At 41.5% G+C, this 26,240-nt stretch overlaps 1 protein-coding gene across 1 annotated transcript; it reads right to left on the bottom strand.

Annotated features, from left to right (window-relative positions):
• Nucleotides 1–11,278: 11,278 nt before the first annotated feature.
• On the bottom strand, nucleotides 11,279–14,817 carry smfn (small fragment nuclease). The gene is made up of 7 exons (XM_084473982.1): nucleotides 14,557–14,817; nucleotides 13,817–13,900; nucleotides 13,639–13,716; nucleotides 13,225–13,336; nucleotides 13,011–13,119; nucleotides 11,980–12,033; nucleotides 11,279–11,735 (listed from the first exon to the last, which is right to left on the bottom strand). Exons 1-7 carry the CDS (start codon nucleotides 14,800–14,802, stop codon nucleotides 11,609–11,611), a joined length of 810 nt encoding a protein of 269 aa, XP_084330108.1. The 5' UTR covers nucleotides 14,803–14,817; the 3' UTR covers nucleotides 11,279–11,608.
• Between the last annotated feature and the right edge of the window lie 11,423 nt (nucleotides 14,818–26,240).

Here is a 26,240-nt window from a genome sequence, read left to right as displayed (position 1 = left end):
TCTCTCCTTCCTTCTTTTTTTCTTTCTTTAATGTGCGTGTGTGTGTGTGTTCCCGTGTGCAGGCATGCATTAACGTACAAATGTGTATAATATGCAAGATTATGTGAGCTAGGAAAAGCCTTACAGATGACAGGTAGAGAGAGAGAGAGAGAGAGAGAGAGAGAGAGAGAGAGAGAGAGAGAGAGAGAGAGAGAGAGAGAGAGAGAGAGAGAGAGAGAGAGAGAGAGAGAGAGAAAAAACTGTAAGGCAGAGCGATAAAGAGGGTCACCTTGGATGAGTCTTCAGCAGAGCAATGATGGAAGCACCCAAGCCGCAAGATGCGGGGAACAGAGCACAGGGCTGTGGTGTTAGTACGCCTGGTAGGGTTTAGTCTGTCTATATTCATACATCTATTTATGGGTGCATTTTATTAGGGACCGAGCAGGACACTGCAAGGTCCCTATTGTTTTTGCTTCGACCGAAATTTTCCCTTTTTTTTTCTCCCTCTTCGACTGCATTTTCCCCCACCTGAACATATACGAAAACTCATTTTTATTTGGCAAATTTGTGGGGACTGCTGTAAAATTTGATATTCTATGCGTCAAATTCAGGTTGGTCCAAAGGTGGCGCTATACCAACTGGCCAAAATCTCAAACTTTACACAAGCATATCTCGTCACCGGTTTGACCTACACTCATGAAACTTTTGTCATACATGCACATCCTCATGCTGAACAAATTTGGCTCGTGCCCTACCACTTCCGGGTGGTCATATCATCTATGGCCCATTATCTTCAATCTGACATAAGGATTAGTCTGTACAATAAAGTTTAACGCACCCATGAGCCATTGAGTTCTAAAAGTGGTGTGGTTTAAAACGCCAAAATAGTTAATTGCTCATATCAACATCAAGTTGGACTCTCATGATGTTGACTCCACAACAAAAGTTGTTCAGAATCAAATTCTGAACAAGATAAAGTCAACATATTTTCAAATGTTCGTCACATTTTTACAAACTTCCACTCTGCAGAGACCGTAATAGTTGTATAGACTATGAAATTCACAGGACACGTGTAGACTGGTGCCTGTAGCTCACATACCAAAATTCGTGTTTGTCATGTTTGTAGCGCCCCCTACAGGAACTTTAAAAAGCAGCCCCTGCGCCACGTTTCACCAATATGTATGAAACTCGGTAGGCACGTACGACGTGCCAATACCTACAGAAAAGCCTCTTGGACCCATGCCCCAAAACCCACCGGAAGTCGGCTGTTTTATTTTTTTATTTGCACTTTTACCGGCAATTTTCACTTTTTCACCTTGTATTTGAACGAACTCCTCCTAGGGAATTTATCGGATCTGCTTCACAATTGGTCAGTACAGTCATAAAATGGAGCTGAACGAACGCTGTGTTATTTGTGACTGTACGTTGAAGGGCATGTCCGTGGCGTGCCATCAAATTTGACTGTTTTCAATTGAATTTTTTCACTTTTTCGCCTTGATTTACGACGGCCGCGTCACGTGCCATCTTAACATGTGCGCTGACAAGTGCGCACATGTTACGACGGCACGTGACGCGGCCGCGTATTAATCTCTCTCATCACTAGTGGTTTAAGGCACACAGAATTGATTGTGTCTCAGTGTTTGGCTAAAAGTTGACTTAGGATATCAGTATCTCTATATTGTTCACTGAGAGATGGAGACGGTGTCTTTCAAAATGAAAGCTCTCTCTCTATCCGTGACTCAATCACAATGGATTAATTCCTCAGAAAGGCACTAAAAGTACACAAGAAGGTACAATATAAAGAATGAATTATAGCAGGGAAGCAACTTCTGGAGTAGCATCTGCTGGTGGAGACAGAGGGGTCCCAGCCCACCACCATCACCCAGGTGAGAGGCTTAAGTGTGCAGAGTATGATAAGTTGAATCCAAAGTTATCTGAAGCACACCAGGCCTTTTGCTGAGTTCCCCAGCCTGCACGCTCACTCTTCTGGGATCATCTTATCTCAGCTCCCCTCCATTAACCCCTAAATGCCACCTGGGCACCTGTCCTACTTCTGCACCTTTACTCATCTTCTTAGTTTCTGCTAAAGCAAGGAATACTCCGTTGGTGGTGGGAGCGATGGTGGTGGAGAGAGTAGTGGTAGAAACAGTGTTGATTGTGGTAGTGATGATACTGGTGGTGGTGGTGGGGTTGGTGGTGGTACTAGTGATGGTGGTGGTGGTGGTGATGATCCTGGTGGTGGTGGTGATGATCCTGGTGGTTGTGGTGATGATCCTGGTGGTGGTGGTGGTGATGATCCTGGTGGTGGTGGTGGTGGTGATGATCCTGGTGGTGGTGGTGGTGATGATCCTGGTGGTGGTGGTGGTGGTGATGATCCTGGTGGTGGTGGTGGTGGTGGTGATGATCCTGGTGGTGGTGGTGGTGATGATCCTGGTACTAGTGATGGTGGTTGTGGTGATGATCCTGGTGGTGGTGGTGATGATCCTGGTGGTGGTGATGATCCTGGTGGTGGTGGTGGTGATGATCCTGGTGGTGGTGGTGATGATCCTGGTGGTGGTGATGATCCTGGTGGTGGTGGTGATGATCCTGGTGGTGGTGGTGATGATCCTGGTACTAGTGATGGTGGTGGTGGTTGGGTAGTGGTGATGATGGTAGTAGAGGGGGTGGTGGGAACAGGAGGAGAGCTATTGGAACCCTCTCTTACACAAAGTGACCCTATCCTTTAAACGTAGATGCGGCAGAGCATCTTTTATCTGATATATTGACTTTCTGTTTCTCTTAGGCAGTTGCTGAATCTCACATTTGCCATTGGGGTCTGTCGAGCTTCTCAGCTGTTTAGAATCGAGACAGACATGTTGGTCTGATTATATCAAGGCTCGGTTGGGTAAATCTTGTGTCAAATCTAGCATCAAGCCTTGCAGGCAAAGGAATTTCTTCTTTTTGTTTTTGTTGAATCTTACTTAGATCTCTTTTTTCCTTCAATCCATATATCATCATAAATGCCTCACCTTGAGTTCTGTAGCCCTCCTACACCTACACATTATGGTTTTGGGTTCTAACTACATTAAATCCCTTATTAATCATCTGATGTAATAATGTAATAATCATAATGTTAATGAGACAGTACATTACTAGGCTGATCGGTTGTCTTTAGACGTTGTTCACAGGCACCACAAAAACAGTGTGTTTATTTGGTTGAAAACTTAATGGATTGTTTCATTTAATTGTAACCTTGTGTATTGGTTGTTTTGAGCCACCATACTGCCCCAAACCCTAGATCTGTGTGTCCTCTCAAGCGGTCAGGATTTCCCCTGGTTCTCAGTCCATCAGGAGTCCCTCAGGTCAACTTAGATTAACATGTGAGGGGCCCGTCGTCATTTGTCCTGGCCCACTCTCCAAACCGCTTCAGAGAACAGCTAATGATCAGCCTCGAGTCTAACTGGAATCCTAATCAACATCCAAGTGTTGGATCTGTTTAGGGACAATTTAAGACTTTTGCTTACCTGCTGCTCACAGATGTATTGATTTTCTGGTGCATAGACCCAGACACATGTATCGCCATGGTGATTGACTTAGTTTAAATGGGTTTAATCAAAATTAATGGAAAGAGCTAAATCAAAGTAAAAAAGGAGAAGTATAAAGCTTTCTACAACAGCACTACGGTTCTCTCTCATAAATTGGTTTTCTAAACACATTTTCACACTTGCAAGTACAAAGTCCTTTTCTATCTCCCCTTTTGTCCTGCAACAAAACAACATTAACAGTTAGTATTTTTGACAGATGCTTTTATCCAAACTGAGAATAGGAGTGAGGCTGCAAACAAAATTGGATACATTTGAGAAAAAAATGCAAGCACTGTATGACAAAGTTTTTAAATAAGATTAAAAAAACTGGGTAGTGAGTAAGTGCAGAGTTGGCACAGAATCGCACAAATTAAGTTTGCAGTCCTTTTGCCATCGACATCTCTCTCTCTCTCTCTCTCTCTCTCTCTCTCTCTCTCTCTCTCTCTCTCTCTCTCTCCTCTCCATCTCTCTCTCTCTCTCTCTCTCTCTCTCTCTCTCTCTCTCTCTCTCTCTCTCTCTCTCTCTCTCTCTCTCATGTCTATTGTATTGCATAGAAGGTAAACATACGGCAGGCGGAGAATAAAACATTGCTCATCTCGAACATCCGATATATACACATTGGCCGGGGCAGAGCTTCCTCTAATTGGTCCGGTGAATTATTCAACGACTCTTGTGTCTTATTGGACAGGAGTGGGCCCCTTCGGTCCTGCAGCGTATGCTTAATACCCAGAATCTTCAAATCCATGTAGTGACATACTAAAGCAGCAATAGAGACACAGCTGTGTGTTTTCTGCGGGGTCGTATTTCAGTAGTGGTCAGGCAGGTGAATGTCAATATGCAATCCATTATGTCCCTTGAAGGCCTGAGACAATCCCACACAGGCATTGAGTTGCATCAGCACTTTTTGTGTAAATGTCCCCCCTTTACTGTGTGAGGCGAGCGTTTTAACACCAGTGGGCACAGAAAAAATGGAATGGAACACGCAAGCATGCACACACAGACACACAGACACAGACACACACACACACACACACACACACACACACACACACACACACACACACACACACACACACACACACACACACACACACACACACACACACACGTACAAACAAACATGCACCCGAGCACACACGACTCTCCAAACATCTACACACAAACATCTAAGTACACACACACACACACACACACACACACACACACACACACACACACACACACACACACACACACACACACACACACACACACACACACACACACAGAAACACACACATGCACACACATGAACACACAGATTGAACTTTACTCCACAGAAGCCCACACAAAATCAATAATTATCTGATGCACTGCAGGGGCTGTGTACAGGATGAGAGAGGGATGAGAGAGGGGGCAAGAGGGAGGAGAGCGGGAAGAAGAAAGGACAGAAGGACAGATGGAGGGAAAGAAAGGGACGCCACACCTGTGTTTAACCTTAAGGTAAGCAGATGATTGAGAGGGTGATTGGACCGTCTCTAGATCTGAGCCTGTGTTGTAGAGGGGATACTGTTGATATCTTCAACCACACAAACAAACAACGACTACGTTCACAACTCAGAATTCACAACCCAGAATTGTACGCCAAAAATAATCAGCAGCGCAAAAGCAAAAGTGATGTTATCGTCCTGTCTGTGTGTACCCAATGATAAGTATTTCCTTCTTTCTTCCAGGAAACGGCAGGATGCAGTTAGGGCCTTTCTTAACGATGCCACACCACACCGTCCCTGGGTGTTGTTGGTCCTCATTGAGCTGTCCGTTCTTGTCTGCTTCTCATGGAGAGACGTTTATCTCCTGTCAGTGTAGCTGGCCTCCCACTGCCCTCTGCTGGGAAGACGGCGCTGTGTCTAAAGTGTCGCAACGATCCAATGTCTGTTTGTCTGTTCTGCGATGTCATAAGGTCAGGATGTAAAAACGAGGCAAACAGAATGTGGAAATATGTTGGTTGTCATTAAAAATAAAATCAAATTCTATCGAGGATGTCATACTTCTGAACTGCCAACTGTTTTATAACTCTTTCAAATCAATGGCAGCCTAAATTAGTGTGAGCCTAAATCAGCCTAATTAAAAAACACTTCGAACCACTGGTTTGCAGGCCAGGTTGGAGGCATTGCATTGAAACCAGAGTTTGCTTTGTCTACGGTCATTTTCAAACAGCATAGCAGGTGTCTCTTTGTGGTGGCTCAAAATGGCTGCACTCCCAGACAAGCTGTCCCTTCCCGTTACGTCACTCTCTTGGCAGAGTGTCTGGACTAGACACCCTGACCACTCATGACCCTGTGTCAGAGAGAGAGAGAGTGGGAGAGAGACTACCAGTGCGTCAGGACTGTATAACGCGTGAGCTGTTTGTGTTGCTGCCTTGGTCCAGGGCTGTATTAACCAGCACCAGCAGACGGAATGAGTTCAACTCATTACGAGCTAGCTTACTATAATTGTATTTAAATTATTAGAAACTGACAGGGTTTTTAGATAGATATAATGTATATAATATATACATTGTATCTAATGTATCGTATGTGTTTTCTGCATCTTGAATATGTGGTTCAATAGTTAAATATGTTAAACTAACAAAACAAGCAACTAACCAAAACCATTGACTACATAATGAAAATAAATACCAGATACAATACTTCAATACTATAAAATGGAGCTCACAATGACTCAAAACCACACTTTGAGCAAAGCCAGAAATATAAAAATACAGTAGTTAAAGTCTTGGGTTTTAAACAGACCCAAGTAAGGAGTCAACGAGCGATAGTACAATCTACGTTTGGAAACCACTTAAAGGCATTGGGCCATAATCCTGCTCTGGCAATGCTCTCCCTGTTATTGAACTGTGTTTCATATTTGCCACTTTTGTTAGTTATTCCACGTATACTGTACTGTACTTACTTTTCTGTGATAAGAGATCTCCTTGGGAGGACATTACACTGGGCTTTTTACCGTTTCTTTTGTTGTGTGTTTTTATCTTTCTGTTCCTTCCAGCTCCGTATGAGGGATGTGGCTCTACAATCGTACGGGGAGATGTTCTGTGACACCTCCACTGTTAGACACACACACAGAAACACCACGGGCTACTGTCTGTGTTTAAAATGCCACAACCGAAACAAGCGACAACAAAGAAATCCTGTCCCATGTGCTAAAGGTCAGGTAGACAACATGCGAGGTAGCAGCAAAAGGCAACTGGTAAAATACAAGGTAACTGAGAAATGGTTGGATTTGTTATACAAAGCGTTAACATTGGCCTCCATTTTGTACTACATAAACACATAGTCTGAGAGTATCCCATCCCGCCCTCCCCCTCTCTCCTCCCATGGCTGAAATCTGTGCTTTTTGCTGAGGGTGCACACTCGCACGGCCATATGTGTTTAAAGTAAGTTGCATGATATGAGATGTGATGCGTGTGGTCCTGGGCTGATCAATGGGGTTGCATTACATTCCTTGGGATATACTACAGGCTGGTACAAGCCAGATCACAGTTACAACAGCCCCCCTCCCCCCACACACACCCCCCTGAAGTTTGCTTTAAAAGAAGATTCATCAAGATCAGATTAAAATCAACACCAAAACCCAGATTGCAGACGCAGTTCCACAGCATGTGTGTGTGTGTGTGTGTGTGTGTGTGTGTGTGTGTGTGTGTGTGTGTGTGTGTGTGTGTGTGTGTGTGTGTGTGTGTGTGTGTGTGTGCTCGCGCATGTGCATGGGGTGCATGAGCGTTGTGTGAGTGGTGCAACGTTGCCTTCCTACAATGCAGTCAGCACTTTCATCTGCCCTAATCACTGCAGCTCGTCTGCTCTCCTATTTAAACTGGGCGGATAATTGAACAAGAAGCTGCTTAGAGGGAACCATAGAAGACGTATTGACCACCCGCATGGTTGCATATTAATTATCATAAATCTTGCTCTACTGTTTTTTATTCTTGAATACTGTCTTTTTTCGTGGCTTTTCAATTAGTTCCCCATCGACGAATCATCGTTGTTGATGGCTAATCCATTTTTTCAATTGGTACTTAGCACAAAGAGCTCTCACCACTTTAACCGTGAGAAATAAAGGTGTTCTTCATTCATAGCAGCAACAAGACAGAAATACTTCAATACTAATTAGTTTCAGAATAATAATCATCCGTACCATGATGATGGTACAGCAACATGGTACCAACGCTGAATCGTGCTGATACAGTATTCAGGACAATACATTTCATAAAATTTAGCATTGAAAATACTGCACGTTTTGGGGCAGCATCATTTAATTGAGGGTTAGGGTTAGAGGGCAGATAAAGAAGAAAGCCAAGTCGAGTAACATTCAAAGAACAGTGACTACCAAGTAGGCCTACACACCAGACAATGGACATCAGATCATTGTTTCTGAAAGTATAAGAGCTAGTTAGAGTGCACAGATGAAGGATCCCACTTTGATTCCTCCACACAAGAATATAGAAAATGTAAACTTTTTATATTCAGGCAGGCACCGTTTAGAAAAGCACATGCACATGTCAGCAAACATACGAAAAATGTAACTAAACTATTCATCCAAATATTTGGCTATGCAAATTATTGGAACAAAATAACATTGAAACATTTACTGGTAGGGATGTCACGAGAACCGATACTTCGGTACCAAGTCGATACCAAAATTCAAAAAACGTGACGGTAGGCTACTCGTTTTTCTTAGTACCGTAGGTACCGTAGATACCGAGGATGCAATTCCTCTGGACGGGAACATGGAAGACGGCAGCTGCAGCGAGTGCGACGGCTCCGCCTCGACTCGTCGATAAAAAGAATAACAAGAGTCGCGTCTGGAAGTACTTTGCGTTTGGAACGCTGCGCCGCGCGACTGTTTCAGACGGGACCCGTTTCAATGTTGCGCTTCTAAACACGCATTGTACGACTGCGTTCGGCATCACTTACTTGATGTTGTTTTGATTGAAGATCGGCAGGTTGTAGTGGGTGCGGCGGTGAATGTGTGCGTGCGTGTTGCGAGCGTATGCAATTTCAAAGTAAACAAACCAACTCAAAGCCGATGCATGCATCCAAAATTATTCGTTCAAAACCAAATAAACAAATCAAAAACAGCGTTGCTTATTCGCTTCAAATACTTTTTCTTTTCAAAACTTGGTAATTAATACGGCGCGGTACCGAGCAGTTGAAAACAATGTTGGCGTCTCCTGTGGCTGCCTTGCGCACCTGCGCTATATTACTTAATATTAGGTTGGAAGTTATGTTTTAAACCCCGCCATGCACGCAAGTGTAAACGCCAGCCGCATAGCTGCATGACTGCCTGCTTTCAGCGCGTATTATTATTTTTTAATTATTATTACTTGAACGCTACATGCCACTGTTCTTTTTTTGTATTGGTAATAGTGGTTTATTTTTATTCATTACTTGAAGGCTACATGCCAGTGCCACTGTTTTTTGGAATGTTTAAATGTTTTTAATAAATAAAGTACATGGGATTTATTGTTTTGTTTTTGACCGTGGTATCGAATTGGGTATCGAGAATCGTGGAATTTCACTGGTATTGGTATCGACTACTAAATTTCTGGTATCGTGACATCCCTATTTACTGGTATCTTTTTGAAGAGCAAGCTGGTATCTGGTCATTCTTAATCACATTTATCCTCCAGGGCCGGCTCTCATCAATGTGGTGCCCTAGGCAAAATGTTTGCCTCCCATTCCAAGGGTGTACTATAGGGGTGAGTCTGACATTGGCGAAGGGGGGGGACACACATAAAGTTGGGGGTCTAGGATTCCACCCCCAGGAGGGGGTTGAGCACATTTCCTGCATTCAGGTAATTTTTTCTGCATCAAATTTTGGGTGGAAATGTCTTAATTTATGAAAAAAGAAGAAAGAACCACCAATTGGTTCCTGCACCAATGTCGCAGCCAATTCCGCCGACGATCATTGTGTTTATAGACTCACACAGAAACTGCATAGCCTTACGTTTGGCTCTATTCTGTTGTTATAAACCTTTTGTTAAAAGTGGCTCCGGCGTACAGGTGTGACAGTTGATGGACATGTGGTACTGTAGCGCCTTTTACCCTGCCGTGATGACTGGCAGCGTGGTCGGAGATGATTGGCAGAGACCCAAGAGAGTCTCTAGTCTGACACATTCTATTCAGGTTAGCAAGGGAAACGTTTTTTGCTGGTTAGTGTGCGTGTGGTTGTGTATTGTTGGATGTGTGTGTGTGTGTGTGTGTGTGTGTGTGTGTGTGTGTGTGTGCGTGTGTATTAGTTGGTGCATCAAACTAAATTACCATAATCCAGGATTAGATAGTGTGTTGTGTGGCAGTGCAGGTACATGCCGTTCACGTTTGATTGACAACAATTGTTCTGGGATAGTCTTTTCTTGTTTACAAAGGATGTCGATCAAGCTGTCAATCATAGCATTGTGTTTGAAGGAATAAGGAATAAGGAAATGTTGCATAGAGGAGACAAAGTACACAAGTATTTGGATGAAAAGGATTGTCAAAACTACCAAAAAAACATTCTGCATACAACATTGACATTCCCCTCATTTTAGGACAAGATCACAACATTTATGATCACTGGATGAAAATGGATGCAATGAGTTGAATCCATGTTGCGCACACAGATATGTATTCAGGTTTACAGGATGCATACACACACACACACACACACACACACACACACACAGGCGTTCATTACTGGGAGAGAAACGAAAGCTTGCTGATGCCACAGGGTTACACTGTGGCCACAGAACAGATGGCGATTTTTACCCAGAATTCCCTCAGCTGCAGGTACAGCACAGCCTGGTGTCTCCCTAATCACACCTCTTAATGTGAGGAATCAGGCAGCTCCACCCTCCCCTTCCTCCACCACCTCCCCACTCATCTGGCAGTAGAACAGTCGTTTCTTTAAACTACGCTAGTGGGAACTGGATTGCTTTACTGCCAAAAGGCAATGCGGAAAACACACACCTGCATTGTACTGATTACAGACTTTAATTATTTAAAGAGACATGAGGGCTCCTTATACCCATAATACAACCCCTCCTATCAGATACACACACACACTTCCAAAACAACTAGATTGAGAGCAGTAATGTGTCCTCAGCTCCCAAGCCATAAGTGTTTGTTCTAAGTCAAGTTGTTCAGCTGTCATTTGCGATGCTTTCAAAACACAGTGTGTCAAGGTATCTTTCAGCATTTTATACAGAAAACTAGACAAGCCCCCCCATATAGCTTGGTTCTTAAACAGAGGAAAAACTACAAGTACCATCAAATGAAGTAACTAGGTTGATATGGTACCCATAAGCCACAACCAGTCACACAGTAGACTTGTAGTACTTGAACCACAAAAAACTATATCCACTATTAGTTTCATTAAATATAGTCAACATAAGGAAAGGTTAGAATCTGTTAAAAAGGGGTGGGGGAAACAAAAGGCAATGTAGAATTTAGTTGTACAAGTATACATTAAGTTTCAGTCTGAATTTGGTGCAACAGCCTATAAGAGAATCAGCCATGAATAATTCAACATATGCTGCACTGCAAGTAAAATTAGGTGATGGTGGTCTCTATCCGCTTCATTAGAAAACAGTTTCTTTCTACTAAAGATCTGAGATACTTGTTTTGGTCGATTCGAGACAAGGGCGCACACTGCCACCTAGTGTTGGATACCAACACTACAAATAACACGATTATGACAATAGATACAAATGCAACATAATCTCCTTATAACCAGATTTTATTGTCTCAATTGGTTCTTTTTTTAGATAAAGGAAAATTCCAATTGAATCACAGATTCTAAACTGGCAAAATAAATACAACATTTACATTCACTTTTGAATCAAAGCAGCAACCGCAAAAACTAAAGTTGAAACAGACATTTAACAGGGAACAAAGTCTTTGTCATGTTCTTGAACCAAACAAAAACAGGGAGACCAAACAAAATTAGTCTGATGATTATTAACTGATAAAACTGATTATTTATTGCAAACTGTGCATCAACACAGGCCCCCCACAGGCAGAGTTAGGGTTAGAGTGAGCCTCAAGCGGGATAGTGATTCAGTTGTGCGTAGTCTTGTCTCCGTTCTCAGTGACCTTGAGTTTCTTCTGCTCGTCAGGGCTTCTGAACACGTGCGCTCTGTAGAACTGCAGCTCTCTGATGCTCTCCTGGATGTCGCCCAGCGCCCTGAGACACACGCGCACAGCCATCAAGAAACAGTGGAGATTAAACACAACCCTCCCCAGATCCCCTTGGCTTGGTATTGATGTAACTGGTCGTGAGGGAACAGATACAAAAAAATAAAACAGTGAGGGAGTCAGTGAATGAGCCATGTGACTATCATCGGTTCATTTATATGGTTGAGAATTGAATGACATTGGTGGCAGGCGTTGCTCTGTGTGCGTTTTAACGGTTGGTATGGATGACCAACCTGTGAGACGCTTTCTTCTGGGGAGCCAGCTTGTACTCCTCTGGAAACCACCGTCTAGAAAACACACAGAGGAAAACCTAAGTGAAATCCTAATTACTAAATCAAAGCGTTGCGTTGAGTAAAACTAAGTTTGACTGAATTACTGGGTATTACTAAGACCCTAAATAACCACAATAAACAACAGACACTCACAAATATGAATACAATTAGGGGAGTAAATATTAATCAATTTGTATCGATTAATCGATTATACAGCCGACGATTCGATGCATCCGCAAGAGTTTCGATTATTAAAAAAAATCTTTGAGTGAAAAGGCTATTTGCCATACAAGAACTGCACAGTAAGCACTAAAGTGTGTATAGAATACTGTTTCTGTATTCTCAATAAAAAGCAAATGATTAGTTTTTTTGTCTATTTATTTATAGATATATTAATAGATATAATGTAAAAAATATTGAGTATCGTATCAAATCGAATCGTGGGGAATTCTGAAGTATCGAAAATAATCTAATCGTTCGCCTAAGAAATCGATATCGTATCAAATCATCATGAAGGCTCCTATTTACACCCCTGAATACAGTAAAAACAATTATTACTTTAAGCAGTATCGATAGTTTTTGCAGCCTACACGCGGCGGAGGCGAGCCCAGCGACTCATGGGGGGAGCGTCACTTGGGTGATGAGAGAAAAATGTTGGAGTAAATCCGGGAGACAGTAAACGCCATTGAGGTTTGATTTTGAGCATTAGCGCTTAGCTTAGCATTTCTTCGAATTAACACCGTCATTAATGGCCTCCTGACGCATTCTTATGGCGCTGAGTGGAGAAAATGTTCAGCGTATAAAATAGGGCCTGTATAACAGGTTCCAGACCTTTTAGTCCATCAGGGTGGCAGGGCCGATGGTTTAACTGTGAGCCTGAATAGTAGCTGCACCTCAGGGCAGGGTGGTAACAATCCCCTTGGAGACCTGCTTATCAGGGAAACATAACTTGTTTCCCCGATGTAGGGTCACCTGCAAAGCAGTGGGGTCACCTGCAAAGCTCCTTGATGGTGCTGACGTCGATGATCCTGTAGTGGAGATGGTACATGAACTGGGGCATGTACTTGTCAAGGAACTTCTTGTCAGCGTGCACAGAGTTACCTGGGAGAGCAAGGATAGAGGGGGGGGGGGGGGGGGTACTGCATGTTCATATTCAGGGTCTGACAACAAGATGGGGGGCAATGTGTTGGTTTGTAAACCACTCACCAGCGAGGGGACACTGGCCGGGCTGCGTGTGTTGCCTGATGAAGGAGAGGAACTCGTACTCCGCTTGCTGGAGGCTGATCTTGCTGTCCTTCACCGACTGAGTCAGACCCGACTGAGCCCCCACAAACACATCAACACGACATAAACATGAAGACTGTCAATCAGAAATGATTATCATCACACAAAACCAGAAACCTGTTTGAGATCATCACATTGCTTTATAGTATAGTTCCATTAATGAGTAGCCCTGGGCAACCTATGCTGTATAACTTTGCCAGCTGAAAATCAATACTAAGAAAATACTGCAGGTGAGGCCAGTAGAAGGCCTGATTTGCAATATGACGGGTGGTTCTTCTAAAGATAATGTTACACAGATAACATACAGACCAGAGCCATCTAGAACTGGTAACACACCTTGCCATGATGCTCTTTGCACCAATCAGACATTCCATCCAGAAGCTCAGTTGGCTGATTTATAATCAGATTTGGTCCCTGCAATCGGAGGAAAATGATAGAATTTAATCTGGTCATCAATTGATACGATCTACTTCAAATTAAAAAGTAATGATGTGTAAGGCTGTTTGTGCATTACCTCTGCAAGCACATTGAGTTCAGAGTCTGTGATGATGCACGCCATTTCGATGATCTTGTCCTTCTCAATGTCGAGCCCCGTCATCTAGAAATCACATCCGGATAGGAAGAAACACCGGTTATAAGAATCAACAAAGTAACACCCAGCATCTCCGTTGATCCCCTTTTCTACAGTTAACGACAAAAACAGAATAAGTAAATACTGTGATTCCTGTCACGTCATTAGCAATGATAACCAACACATCTGAGTGAACTTTATTAAGTACAACTAGCCGCAAGCTACTAGGATGACGTGTAGTTAAATCACTTTACAACACTGCAGAATGTAACGCTTCAGACGTATTGAATGAAAGCTGCTTATAAAAAGGAGAAACGTGGATTTTAGTGGAACCAAAGGCGGCCGATTGAAGGAGGCTGAATGGTGCATTATTCGTACGTTTATCTCCAATCAAACTAGACATGTGTTAAGGAACAGAGCACTGAATGGAGGGAACATCCTCTTCGCCTGAGGCTAAAGTACATATAACATTCTGGCAATGTGACGTTAACGAAGATGTGGTAGATTGACGGTTTTGTTAGACCCAGACCACATCAGACTCTCTGCATGAAGAGAAGCAAAAAGAGCTAACTTCGCTAGTGTGTCAGCAGTCGGTTAGAGAGCAACCCCTTGGCAGGTCAGCCGGCCGGCGCATGGTGGAGCTCAAGGTGGGTTTACGAGGGGTGAACAGCGGTACAACTTGCCTCCAGGTCCACCCACACCATCCTCTGGGACATCGCATCTGATGTGTTTGATGACATGTTATTGCTCAAAACGGGGACGTCCACACGTGAAGATCGTCCTGGTGCTGGTCTGATCACGTGGAAACGAACGGACCTTTTCGTCTGTAAAATGTTATTGTTTGAAAGTGAATGGAAAACTGCCCCACTGGACCGAAAAACAAGACCCCACCTTCTGCACAGGAACCGCGAAGGACTCAAAGCGCACATGCTGCAGTTACAGTGGTCGCCGGCCTCATGCGCACGCCCACCCACTGCCGTAAAGCAATGCGTTGTCGTCAAGGATATACATTTATTTTATTTTTTATTTTTTCGTAAGGTGACGTAGAACAAATCGCATTCATATGAGATGGTGTTCTGTGTTTTTTTATTCTAATTTACAGAGAGGTCCGGAACCGATTTGATGTCAATGGGTATATTTAAATACATATATTTTACACCACCACATACATTCTCGGTGGACATAATGGTTCAAGGGCAGAAAATAAATACGGAATAGGCCTAATAACGATAATGATCTGTAAGTGTGTGTGTGTGTGTGTGTGTGTGTGTGTGTGTGTGTGTGTGTGTGCGCGCGCGCGTGTGTGTGCGTGTGTGTGTATGCGTCTACGTGTGCATTTGTCTGAACAGCCTGCCTCTTCCTCTGTGAAATGTGAAAAGTATAACAGTATAATTTGCACCTGTTTTGTGCCCTTATTATTATGCAAAGAAAAACATCCATAATAACCCAGTAATCTCAATACAATATTTAACCCAGGATGATATGGTATGGCTCTATTAAATAAATTACAGCTATTATATCTACAAATTAGAACCACATGAAATGAATGTGTGACATTTACGAGCCTGTTGAAAATATTATTAGTCTGTGAGTAATTATTAATGAGTGTCGAGGCACCTCACAATGCATAAGTGAACTAACAGCTGTGTTACTTTCTCCAGAGCTTCTAAACAGATTGTCAACGCCCGCTCAGCACATTGTCAGCACCCAGATCATCAATAGTGGGGCCTTACATGTTGGTAGCAGCTCACAACTACTCATTATACAGCATTCGGCTGTCAAAAACAATGCTATGTAACTCTGCTTTGATTATTTAAAAGCAGCTCCATCATTCCTTAACTGATGATGTGAAAATAGAAACAGCCAGCTTTTATGAAGCTTTACCAAATGGCTTTCCAAAAAAAAAAAAAAAGTACGCCTACGCCTACTAATAATTTATCGACAAATGTTTCCTTCCAGTCTACACATTTGCCTGTAGATGGCGCCAAAGTATTTCCATTTAATATATTTGGAACGATCGCTTCAAAATCTATTTTACAGTTTCATTGTCTGCATTTGTCTTAACGTTAAATAGGTGTATTTATTTTGACTCATGTTGTTCTACATGTGTGTCATTATATCACATAAGAATATTTTATATTGATCATATTTAGTCGAAATTTGTCAATTTCGCTGCGTGTGTCTCTGATCATAAAATGATGGCATTCTCCGTTTCATCCCAAAGAATGCTTTTAAATAATAAAGATAACCTAAATAAAAAATGGAGACGGATCAAAGACACTGTTCATACTATGATACTTACAATGTAATAGTAATATAACAATGCAATAGTAAATGATTTACATGTTTCTGTTCATACTTAATTTTATTTAAAAGTATTACAAGCCTACTCGTGTACTTTTTTTGACTGCAATATAAACTACCTTCATTAATTATTCAAGCACCCTGCTCACACTGTATCGGTCACTAATCCGATAATGCTCTTCGTTCAGCCTTTATTTGACTCATCATTTGATATACACCAGCAATATCAAAAGGTAATAGAGGCCATCTGGTATTTGGGCATACTATTTAGGGAACGGCTGGGCTGACCTCTTGGGTAACTTGAACCACAATGAATTCATCAAGGCAGAAATGCTTGTCTTTTAAAAGCCAACGTCTGCATTCCCTACCACTTACTGTAGGAACCATATCAACACAAGAAGCAGATTCTATGACACAGTCCCTTAAGCCATAGCACATCTTTTCAAAAGCTCACAACTTGGTGTTACCTTCCCAGTCACCATGGTCTGGGGTGAGTTGAAAGCTGCTGTGGAAAAGTACAGCGTATATATATATATATATATATATATATATATATATATATATATGTCGTCTGCCCACCGGTGGGCAGGGGTTTTGCTCTATTATAACCTCCATCATAAGGTTATACGACGACTCACTGACCCTAAGCCTAACCCTGTCTCTATACCAATCTAGCTCGCCATGCACTAAATGAAAGACTCCTATAATTCCTTTCGCCTTTTGTCAGTGGAGGTCCATCCGACAGAGAATGCCCACTGAAACCTCTATTCAGTCCAGGGTGGCTGTCCTACCGATCTGTTTCCAACAGTGGGCAGTGCTTCTCTTTCAAAACCACCAGGCTAGAGCATTTTCTCTTTATCCCTTTTCCTTTTTTTTCCGGGGGAAACTTCAGTAAGACGTAATGAAAAAAAAAAAATGATGAAACAGTGAGAAACCGAAGCAAGAATGGGACCGGGCAAAGTAGAGTCCTCGGAGTCCTTATGGATATTGGCATTCTCCTAACAGAGATACCATTTTCCTTTGTGGCAGAAACCCATTGGCCTGCCACCCAGTTCAAATGCATGCTCACTAATAACGACACCCAAGCCCGCTTCCGCTGAAGGGACCATGAATCCTGTCGCCTTATCACTGCCCTTCTATTAAGTGGGATGTAAAAGGGGTGTTGATGTCTTTAGTGTGATAGTGTGTTTACTCCACGCCAGGATAAATAGTCTCAAACATAATGACTATACATAATGCCTGATATAATTTTAGATCTAATCGCCAACTGCAAACCCTCTCGGTGATTTGCACTCCCTGCGGTTTCTTTCTGATAATGAAATCCAAACTTTTTTTTGCTACTGGTCGGTGCAAATTACACTGGAAAGGGGGCTGAGTCAGTGTCGATTTGCAAATACAGATCATTTTGCAACTAGTGCCAGTCGATGGGAAATTAGTGCAAAGTCACGTGGCAAATTGACCCAATCAAATAGCAATGATTACTGTTACCTCTGTTTGTTTGTTTGTTTGTTGTGTTGAGTATTGCCAACAAAGACTCCCATGTTCAAAGTTGTACATGGCAACATCACATCACAATTCCACCTCCATTAGGGTTATGTACAGGTTTCTGGGAAACTGAATAGTGATGAATGAGTGGCCAACCAAGGGGAAGAAGGCATAGGCAACAGATTGACAACCGTCAAGATGACAAGGATTTGTTGTGCCGTTAACTGCGCCAAGCTCAAAAGCCAGGGATAAAAATTGTTTAACAGACAATGGGGTTCACTCCCTTTAATAAAGACGACAGTTATGGATCCAAGTCTTTAAAAGGCTGGATTGGAGTCTTTCCCTACTGATTTGTATGCATGTATATTACCCTTAGTACACCAGGCTTTCCTATAAGATAGGCCATAAAATCGTTGTCTATTTGGTGATAGGCTATCCAACATCTACTCAATAACATCCATCTAATAACATAATGATCCAGTAATGTTTCCCCATTAGTTATAACTATTTTGTTTCTGTAAGAAGGAGGCTTCTGATGACATATCCTGCAATATCTTGCCACATTCCCATCCCCTCCCATTAGGACTATTATTGTATTATAGATCTTTGATATCCATTTTTTTTTTTTCAATAACTCAAGTTATTGGGAATTTTATAAATGCATTATAAGCCTTGAGAGGATAGTGAGAGGGTAAAGGTGAGAGGATATGAAAAACTGTGACATGATTCTGTGGTCCAAACAATAATCTAGATAAGGCTTCATGTGAATATTTTTTGGTGAAAATGTAAAAGGAAAATTTTCAACTGCTTGAATTGACGTTTAACATAGGATATGGTCAAAGCTGATATTGTCAAAAAGTGACATGGACAGGTTCAATAGGCTAATGAAAAACTAAACCACAAAAGCCAAATTCATTAATCAAAACATTTATATTACTCAGTCAGTAGACTAAAGCCTTCTAACATTTCTTAGAATTACAAGAGGTCAAATTCTGTCATTTATTTATGTAGTCAGATTATAGTCTTTGAGTCTGTGATATTGGGATGATACTACACACAAACATTGCTTACGTTACATTTATATTAAAAGATAGACAAACCGACACATTCATCTCTGGAAATAGGCTAGCTTTACAAGGAAAAATGCAATACAACACTGTTTATACATTGATAACAATGGTGTAGTCGCTAATGTGACCACAGTAGTTCATGGTAACCAACTGTGAATTGTCCCCTGGCTGCACTTGCAGCTATCCATGTTTGTAAACGGGAAACCGGTCCATTGTGTTAGAAGTCTTTCTTTTGTTGTCATCAAATCATGAAACAGTTTGTCAAAATTGGAAGTCATTGTTGTGTTTGAAACTGCCCCAACGTTTTCATGCAATACGTGGAATCTGATAGAAGCCCTGTTTGGATCCTCCATTGGGGCTGACCTAAATGGCACGTGACATCGTCAGACTACAATGTGTGAAATGTGACTTGACTCAGACAGGGGTGTAGCCAGGAGTTTAGAAAACATTCTCTTTTCATCACAGTAGATCAAATCATCCAAACTGCTTTATTGTAAAGTGAATAGTCAAATATCCAAATTTGATGAGCTCCTGATAAACCGGATCAGCATAGGCCCTTTACCGCGCCACAGGCTCAGCCAATAAGGTAAGATGAGGAGGTCAACCTCCACAATCATTCCTGCTTTCCCCTTTTCCCTTTCACTTGCTATTAACGGCTCCAAACTGTAGGCACACGTCAGCCCCTCCATTCTTGATCTGCTATTGTTTGTGTACTAAAAATGTGTGTTTTATGTGTGGTCCGTTGGCAACCACAACTGATTCCAGGTTCTCAGAATGTAATTATGCAAAGTGCGCTTTTGAGAAGTTCTCTTCCCCACAGACATGCCCAGTGGATATGTCTCTTCAGAGTTCCTACGGGCTAATAATGCATAATGCATCCATCACTCAAAAAACCTTCACCATGAAGCAGTGGTTCTTGTTCGTTAAAAACTAATTATGAATGGTTCACAGATGACAATAAATCTAAAAACAAGATTATTGTTAGGCCAAAGAAAATATCTCTGTAAATATAATTTTGGGCATAGATAGATAGTCAGATTATGAATTGTCATGTAATGGTTATAAATCAATAGAATTTGGATTCCAAATGTTTAATGCTGAAGCCATTCTGTTTTGTCTCTGCAAGTACACTGTGAAAAGGGGCCCACAGGTATCAGTTGTCTGATGTTGGTCCAACTATTCCACTGTCTCACTCCATTGATTAAAAAAGTGCTGAAGTTAAGCTGTTGTGGTGCCGACACATGTTTGCCGACATGCTGGCCTAATCAAGAAACAAGTAGTGCAGAATAAGGCTGATTAAGGATGCTTGTGAAATGCAGCAACCTCCCAGTTGGTTCATAGGTTCACCTCTGAGTGCAGAGGCGAACTGTCCCCTGGTCCGAAATCAATGCCACATTAAGACTTTAAGACAAAATATATTGAAACTGTTATCATGAATTTCTCATCAGATTTAAATTCATGTTGCTTGGCCTAACCTCTGATATGATTATGTAGCTCATGTGTACAATCACAGAAAAGATGATAGCCAGTAGACATGAACTGTTTGTCAATTGAAAGAAGTGGAATTTGAACTATGCTTGTGTTCCTAATATTGCAGATCCTATTTTTATAAATAATACAATGCAGAGAAAGTTCACAGAGAAATGACTAATTGTTAATATTTAGGGCTAAATATGATCACAAGTGTGATTTAATTAGACTTTGTCAAAAACAATTCTCAGCCTTTGAATGATAATATGCTTGTGAGTGAAAAAAGTAATCCCTGATAAGTCATCAAAGATCAAGTCTGCAAAAAAAAATGCTATTCTATCATTCAACAATGCAGCAGGATTATCAAGGTAAATACAATGTACAATGGTTTGTTTCTGAATTAAAAAGAAACAGCAACAAGAACACCAAGTGTGTGAGCCAGATGTGTTGTGAGGGGAAAACAAGCCACAATAAACCTTTTGTGTCCTCTTTCTTTTCAGGCAGGCGCAGACTGGATCGAAGAGCCTAACGGGCTCCTTGGGTCTTTGGATTCCGGATGGTCCGTGGGAGGATTCTTCTGTTGGGCATCATGCAAACAGGTTTTGTCTAATCTTCGTAGACAAATTTATATGGTTTCTCAAAAATGCTTTTATTTACCATTGAAAGACCATGAAGGGGAAAAAACCCATCGAAAGCGCCCAAAATAATACTTACTACAAACTACCAGACTGATATCAGTGATCTGATTTGTCACGGTAATAGACATACGCCAAGTGAGATGAAGAATATTTATGCTCATTGGAGACTTTGAAGGATTGTTTAGGCTAAATTCTGTTTCACGTAAACAATTTCTCCACCATGATATAACTTATCCCATTTTAGCGACGGTGACACTTTTCATTAGGATCTGCCGGCTGATGCGATTCAATATTCCGATTCAGTTTCAAAGCCATTCTTCAAAATGTCAGCGCCAACGGGGAAGACAAAATGGTAGAAGTGGGAGCAGAGAAAGAGAACCGCATGTATTCATCGTGACTAATGTTATTTTTGACTATCTTTCAACTCATCTCTGTTCTAGATGTTTTGATACCCGACCTGTTTGACACTGGCTTTGATGTCAAAGACGTTTTATTTGTTCTGATGCTATGCATTTTATATGTGTTACCTCCTACCTCATCAAATAAAACTATTTTTTTAAATATTTATAACACACAAACAGAAGCTTGGTTTGGCTTCCAATATGCCCCAAACTTCACTTTCACAGTTCTCTTCCCATCGCAGCGACTGTGATAAATTGGTGTTTCGCCTCAGTTCTTCCTAGCTGATCCCAACGCATTTGCAAAGCTAAATGCCAATAAGAACACAGTAAATGATCTTAGTCCACGGCAGGAATGTGCAGTGTCCAATCAATACTTTTATGTTTGTTTTCACACTGGCAAAAGGCTATAATTAATAAGGGCAGAAGCTAAGCCTTTTGTTTGTCAGAAGCCCAGTGGAAATAACTACATAGTCCTTGTGTCTAATTACACGCCTTTGTTTCTCAAGTTTACTTTACTTTATCTGTTGAGAATCTTTGAATACATTACCTTGCAATGAACCCAACATTTCTTTCCTTCATGGTGATCTTTCAGATTATCCACAAAATGTTCTGTTATGGTCTTAACCAAGATGGGACCTTGGGTATTAAAGTATTTTCATTTCTCTTTTAATAAATTTACTAAGGGTTAGGGATACCACTATACCACTATAATGGATACCACTTTATGTTTTTGGAATGGCTCATACAGACAGATGAAAAGATGTGATTGCAATTTGTAAGGGTCCATCTCTTAAAGGTGGTTTGGGTAAGCTTAAAGAGCTATTATTTGAGCTATTTCTTTGAAATGCTACAGCCATCGGTCAGCTATTAGTGCTAAATTAGTCGCTACCAGCTTCCACAAAGAACTCAAAATTCTCCTGTTCAGAGTTCACCTAGACTCTGCATAGCCACACCGTCCCACCCCTCCTACTTATTGTAGGCCTATGCGTGTACGTCCTGGCACTTCATGTACACACTGATTGTATGTATTTAGTTAGTACTTAGTTTTGTAGGATCTTATCCTAGCTATCATTGTTGTATACAGGGAATGGGTTAACCTAGTGATTGTTAGTGCTTTGCACTTGGTTCTATGAACATCCTTACTATACCGACAGCGATATATTATTTCACTTTCTTATGACAAATGTACAGTACTTATTGTAAGTCGCTTTGGATAAAAGCGTCTGCTAAATGCCCTAAACAAAATGTGAATTCCCTCTGTACGGAACTATTTAGATTTAAGACCACTCCCTGCTCATTTTTGACCAATCAGGGCATCTCTTCCCGGTGGTGGTTTTGGGGACTCCATCACAAGTGGACGAAATGCAACACTTCTCAATGGCAGAGAAACACAGTGATGGAGGGAGAAGAGAGGGGGGGTCATGCTTTTTAGGCTTAATAACAATGATAGCCAACTAGCTATCCCTTGGATGTATAATAAAACGTAGGCCTACTGATGTTGGTCGGTTTTGCTTATCCTTGACCATAAGTGACACAAAGGAAAGGCGCGATCCTCCATTGTTGATGAGTATTTGAAATCATACGCAATCCAAATTAACGTTTGACCCCCAGGGTAGTATAACTGTTTAGCATAACATAGCACCAGACGCACGCAGAGCACACAACGATTTATACATTCCATACACATTTTAATAGCACGGCATTTGTTTATATTAATAGCAGGAACTGTCAGCGGTGCATTTTGCTCCTCTTACCTCCCGCGTACGCACGGTTAACGAAGCAAGGGGGGCTGTTTGATGTTACGGACACCCCTCGAGGTCTCCCGGTGAGCGCTCGCTTTTCAGCATTCAGCGCTAGTCAGATCTCAGGCCAGTGCTCCTTTCTTCTCCAATACAAACACCTCTCAATGCTCAAATAGCACTCAAAAGGCTTAATGTACAGCATGCTAGGTGAGGTCTTTGTGTATGGCGCATGTGTCGGTGTGTGTCCATCTCTTAATATAACACCATGTTTTGTTGGGACTATTGTGAATAAAAATGTATGTGCCGGGGGCTCATAGCAGGGTCTTAGTTTGTCAATGAGGCCTAATAACCGTCATCATTGAGCAGCAGATCACAATCAAAGGGATGGAAGATAATTCAGTTGTCATGGACATGGGTATAAATTAGCTGAGCGAGTTTATAAGTGACACACACACACACACACACACACACATACACACACACACACACACACACACAATACCCCCTAGTTCATGTCCCTTGGATTAAAGTTGGTCTGATTTCACTATTTAATCAAGTATCGCAAAACAATAAAACACACAAACATAAACCCACTCATAGGATAACGATTTCAATCTCATCCATCTTGGTCTCCCTTCTTTGGCAATCACGGCTCTGAACAGAATCAGAAACATATGATCATAACATGCTGTCAAGGGAATACATATCTGATTAACAAAGTGACCAAAGTGAAAACTCAAAGGGCAGGCGCTGTAGCCACAGATATGGGCAATCATACGTGGCAATCATTAGGAACAACTGCCTGACTCAAATTGGCAAGTCTGTGTGTTGTGTGGTAGCTGTGATTTGAGTTAAAAGTGACATGTGAACAAAGTGTTGGTAAAAATGCTCGACAGCTCTACACGATGTGTGGAGATTACAGACAGAAATGTACATCCCAGCTCAATCAATAGTAAAGCGACTAATAAGGAACGCTAAGAGAAACTAGAAAATGAGTGTAGTGCAAAGTGAGGTTGAACATTTGTTTTAGTGAAGCCACATAGTTAAAGACGTAAAGAAATGTTAATGGCTTAAATCAAGTGAAGGGATTTGAACAGAGTCTAAATGGAGTAAACAATGTAAACATGCACACCACACGAAAAAAAATTAAAAGTGAAGTGTTAGCTAATGTGATCAGGTTTGAATATATTTGAGATCAAATATAGAATAGCTGAGCTGTTCTGTTGGCAATTTCCAGCCTAACTATACACAAAATACTGCCCATCAACCAAAAAACCTGCCCAAAACGTATATTGCCAGAGATCCGATAAATCATATTCTTCAGCAATGGCAAATACACGAATACACACCTCACGCAACCTGATTATTAACTATGAGGTTATGTACAAGGAACCACTCATCTCTCTCTCATACACAAACCTCACAGGTCTGTGTAAAGAACACACTGACAGCAGCAGAAAATGGGTCTTCAATGAAATGAGTCAGATGACATAAATACAAACACACAAAAAAGGGTGAGTACAATGGTGAGCACAATAAACACCTGAATGCAAACTTATTGACTCAATAACTTTTACGTTACACACACACACACACACACACACACACACACACACACACACACACACACACACACACACACACACACACACACACACTCCATGTGCGGGGACACAGCCACAGAAAATGTATGTTTGGTACATGAGCTAAAATAAAACAACCCTCAAAATATGTCATGCATAAAATGATCTTACATTTATGTAGAACTTCAACTTTAAATAATCTAACAAGAACTTAAAGAACGTAAACTGGAAAAATATGTCCAGTCAACGCCAGCTCAACTAAACGGCATCTCCTTACGACTGGCCCAGAGGTTTGAGTGACAGGTCTGATGGCCCTCCCTCGCCCCTAATTACAGGCAAGAATTGTTTTTAGCATTTAGCTTCTACCGGCAGTAGCCTACCATAGACATCTTATATCATAGACGCAGCATTGGCTGCTGTGGCCGATTGGTGATGAGGAGGAGCAGGCAGCCTGAATTGACAGCTGACGTAGCGTCTACAGAAGAAAACAAGGATGCCGGCCTGGTGTTCAGCGTATTCCTGCTCAAATGAGCGGACCGTCGAAAATATGAATCGGGGGATTACTTTTCACAAGTAAGATTGGTTGTATTTTGTGAAAAAAATATTACACTTGTGAGGTAAACCATTACCAGTCATCAGCCATCCTTGTATTTGGCCCTCATCGCACCTGAAGTCCCATCCCTATGACTGCCCTACCATCGCCTGTTGCTGTCCCCTTGACCGGATTCCTGGCCTGTGCTGCCTAGCGATGCACTACTGCCCTATGACAATTCCTAATCCCTATGACAATTCATTCCTACACTGGTCTATTTGAACTTTCTGACACTAAATGGGATTCATGCATTATCATACTGGTTATGTAACCATCCTACCTCTTTGTAACATACACCCCAGGTGTAAACACCATGTTCTATTCTCTACACCTAACTAACCTATTCATTTATCATGTATACAAACCTTACTGCCCTGTAACTGACCCTAGGCAGAGGGGTCAGGCCCTTGAGTCGTGGATCTGCTCGAGGTTTCTTCCTATATGTATCTCCAATTCTAGGGAGTTTTTCCTCGCCCCTGTTACTCATGGGCTCTCTCTGAATGTTCACCAACACTCTGTAAAGCGCCATGAGACGTGTAATGTTTTGCCGCTCTATAAATATAATTGAATTGATTTGAATTGAATGTTAACTTGTGTATAATTCCCAATTTTATTGATGTATTTGCACTTTTAATCTTGCTGAATTCTACAAGGCAAATAAATTAAGTTAAAACTTAGTTCCCCGGCCCCATTCGTCTTTGTAAGGAAATGTTCTATTTTGTCTTTATTATTTTGTCAGAATGCACCAGAATGCTTCATTTGTGAAAAATGTGAAAATCACAAAAAAATCTTCTGGGGGAGGATGACCTGATGCATTCTCATTTTAGGCAAAGTATAAGACAATACTTTCTTAACAGTATAATTGTAACCATGAATAAGTCGTTCAAGTAACAATATTCAAATACTAACATTGTTGGGTAAGACAGAATTTGGTTTTATTCTGAATCCAGTGAAACAGATTGGTGGTTTTAGCTGATATAAAAACTTTCAGGTGTTTATATATGTTTATGTATTTAAGTATTTGGCAGACGCTTTTATCCAAAGCGACATACATAAAAAATACATATAAAACAATCACTGTA

The sequence above is a fragment of the Micromesistius poutassou genome, assembly GCF_964030765.1.
Source record: "Micromesistius poutassou genome assembly, chromosome: 10".
Lineage (NCBI taxonomy): Eukaryota > Metazoa > Chordata > Actinopteri > Gadiformes > Gadidae > Micromesistius > Micromesistius poutassou.
Note: the sequence above shows the minus strand (reverse complement) of the source record. Positions and strands in the feature narration are given on the sequence as shown.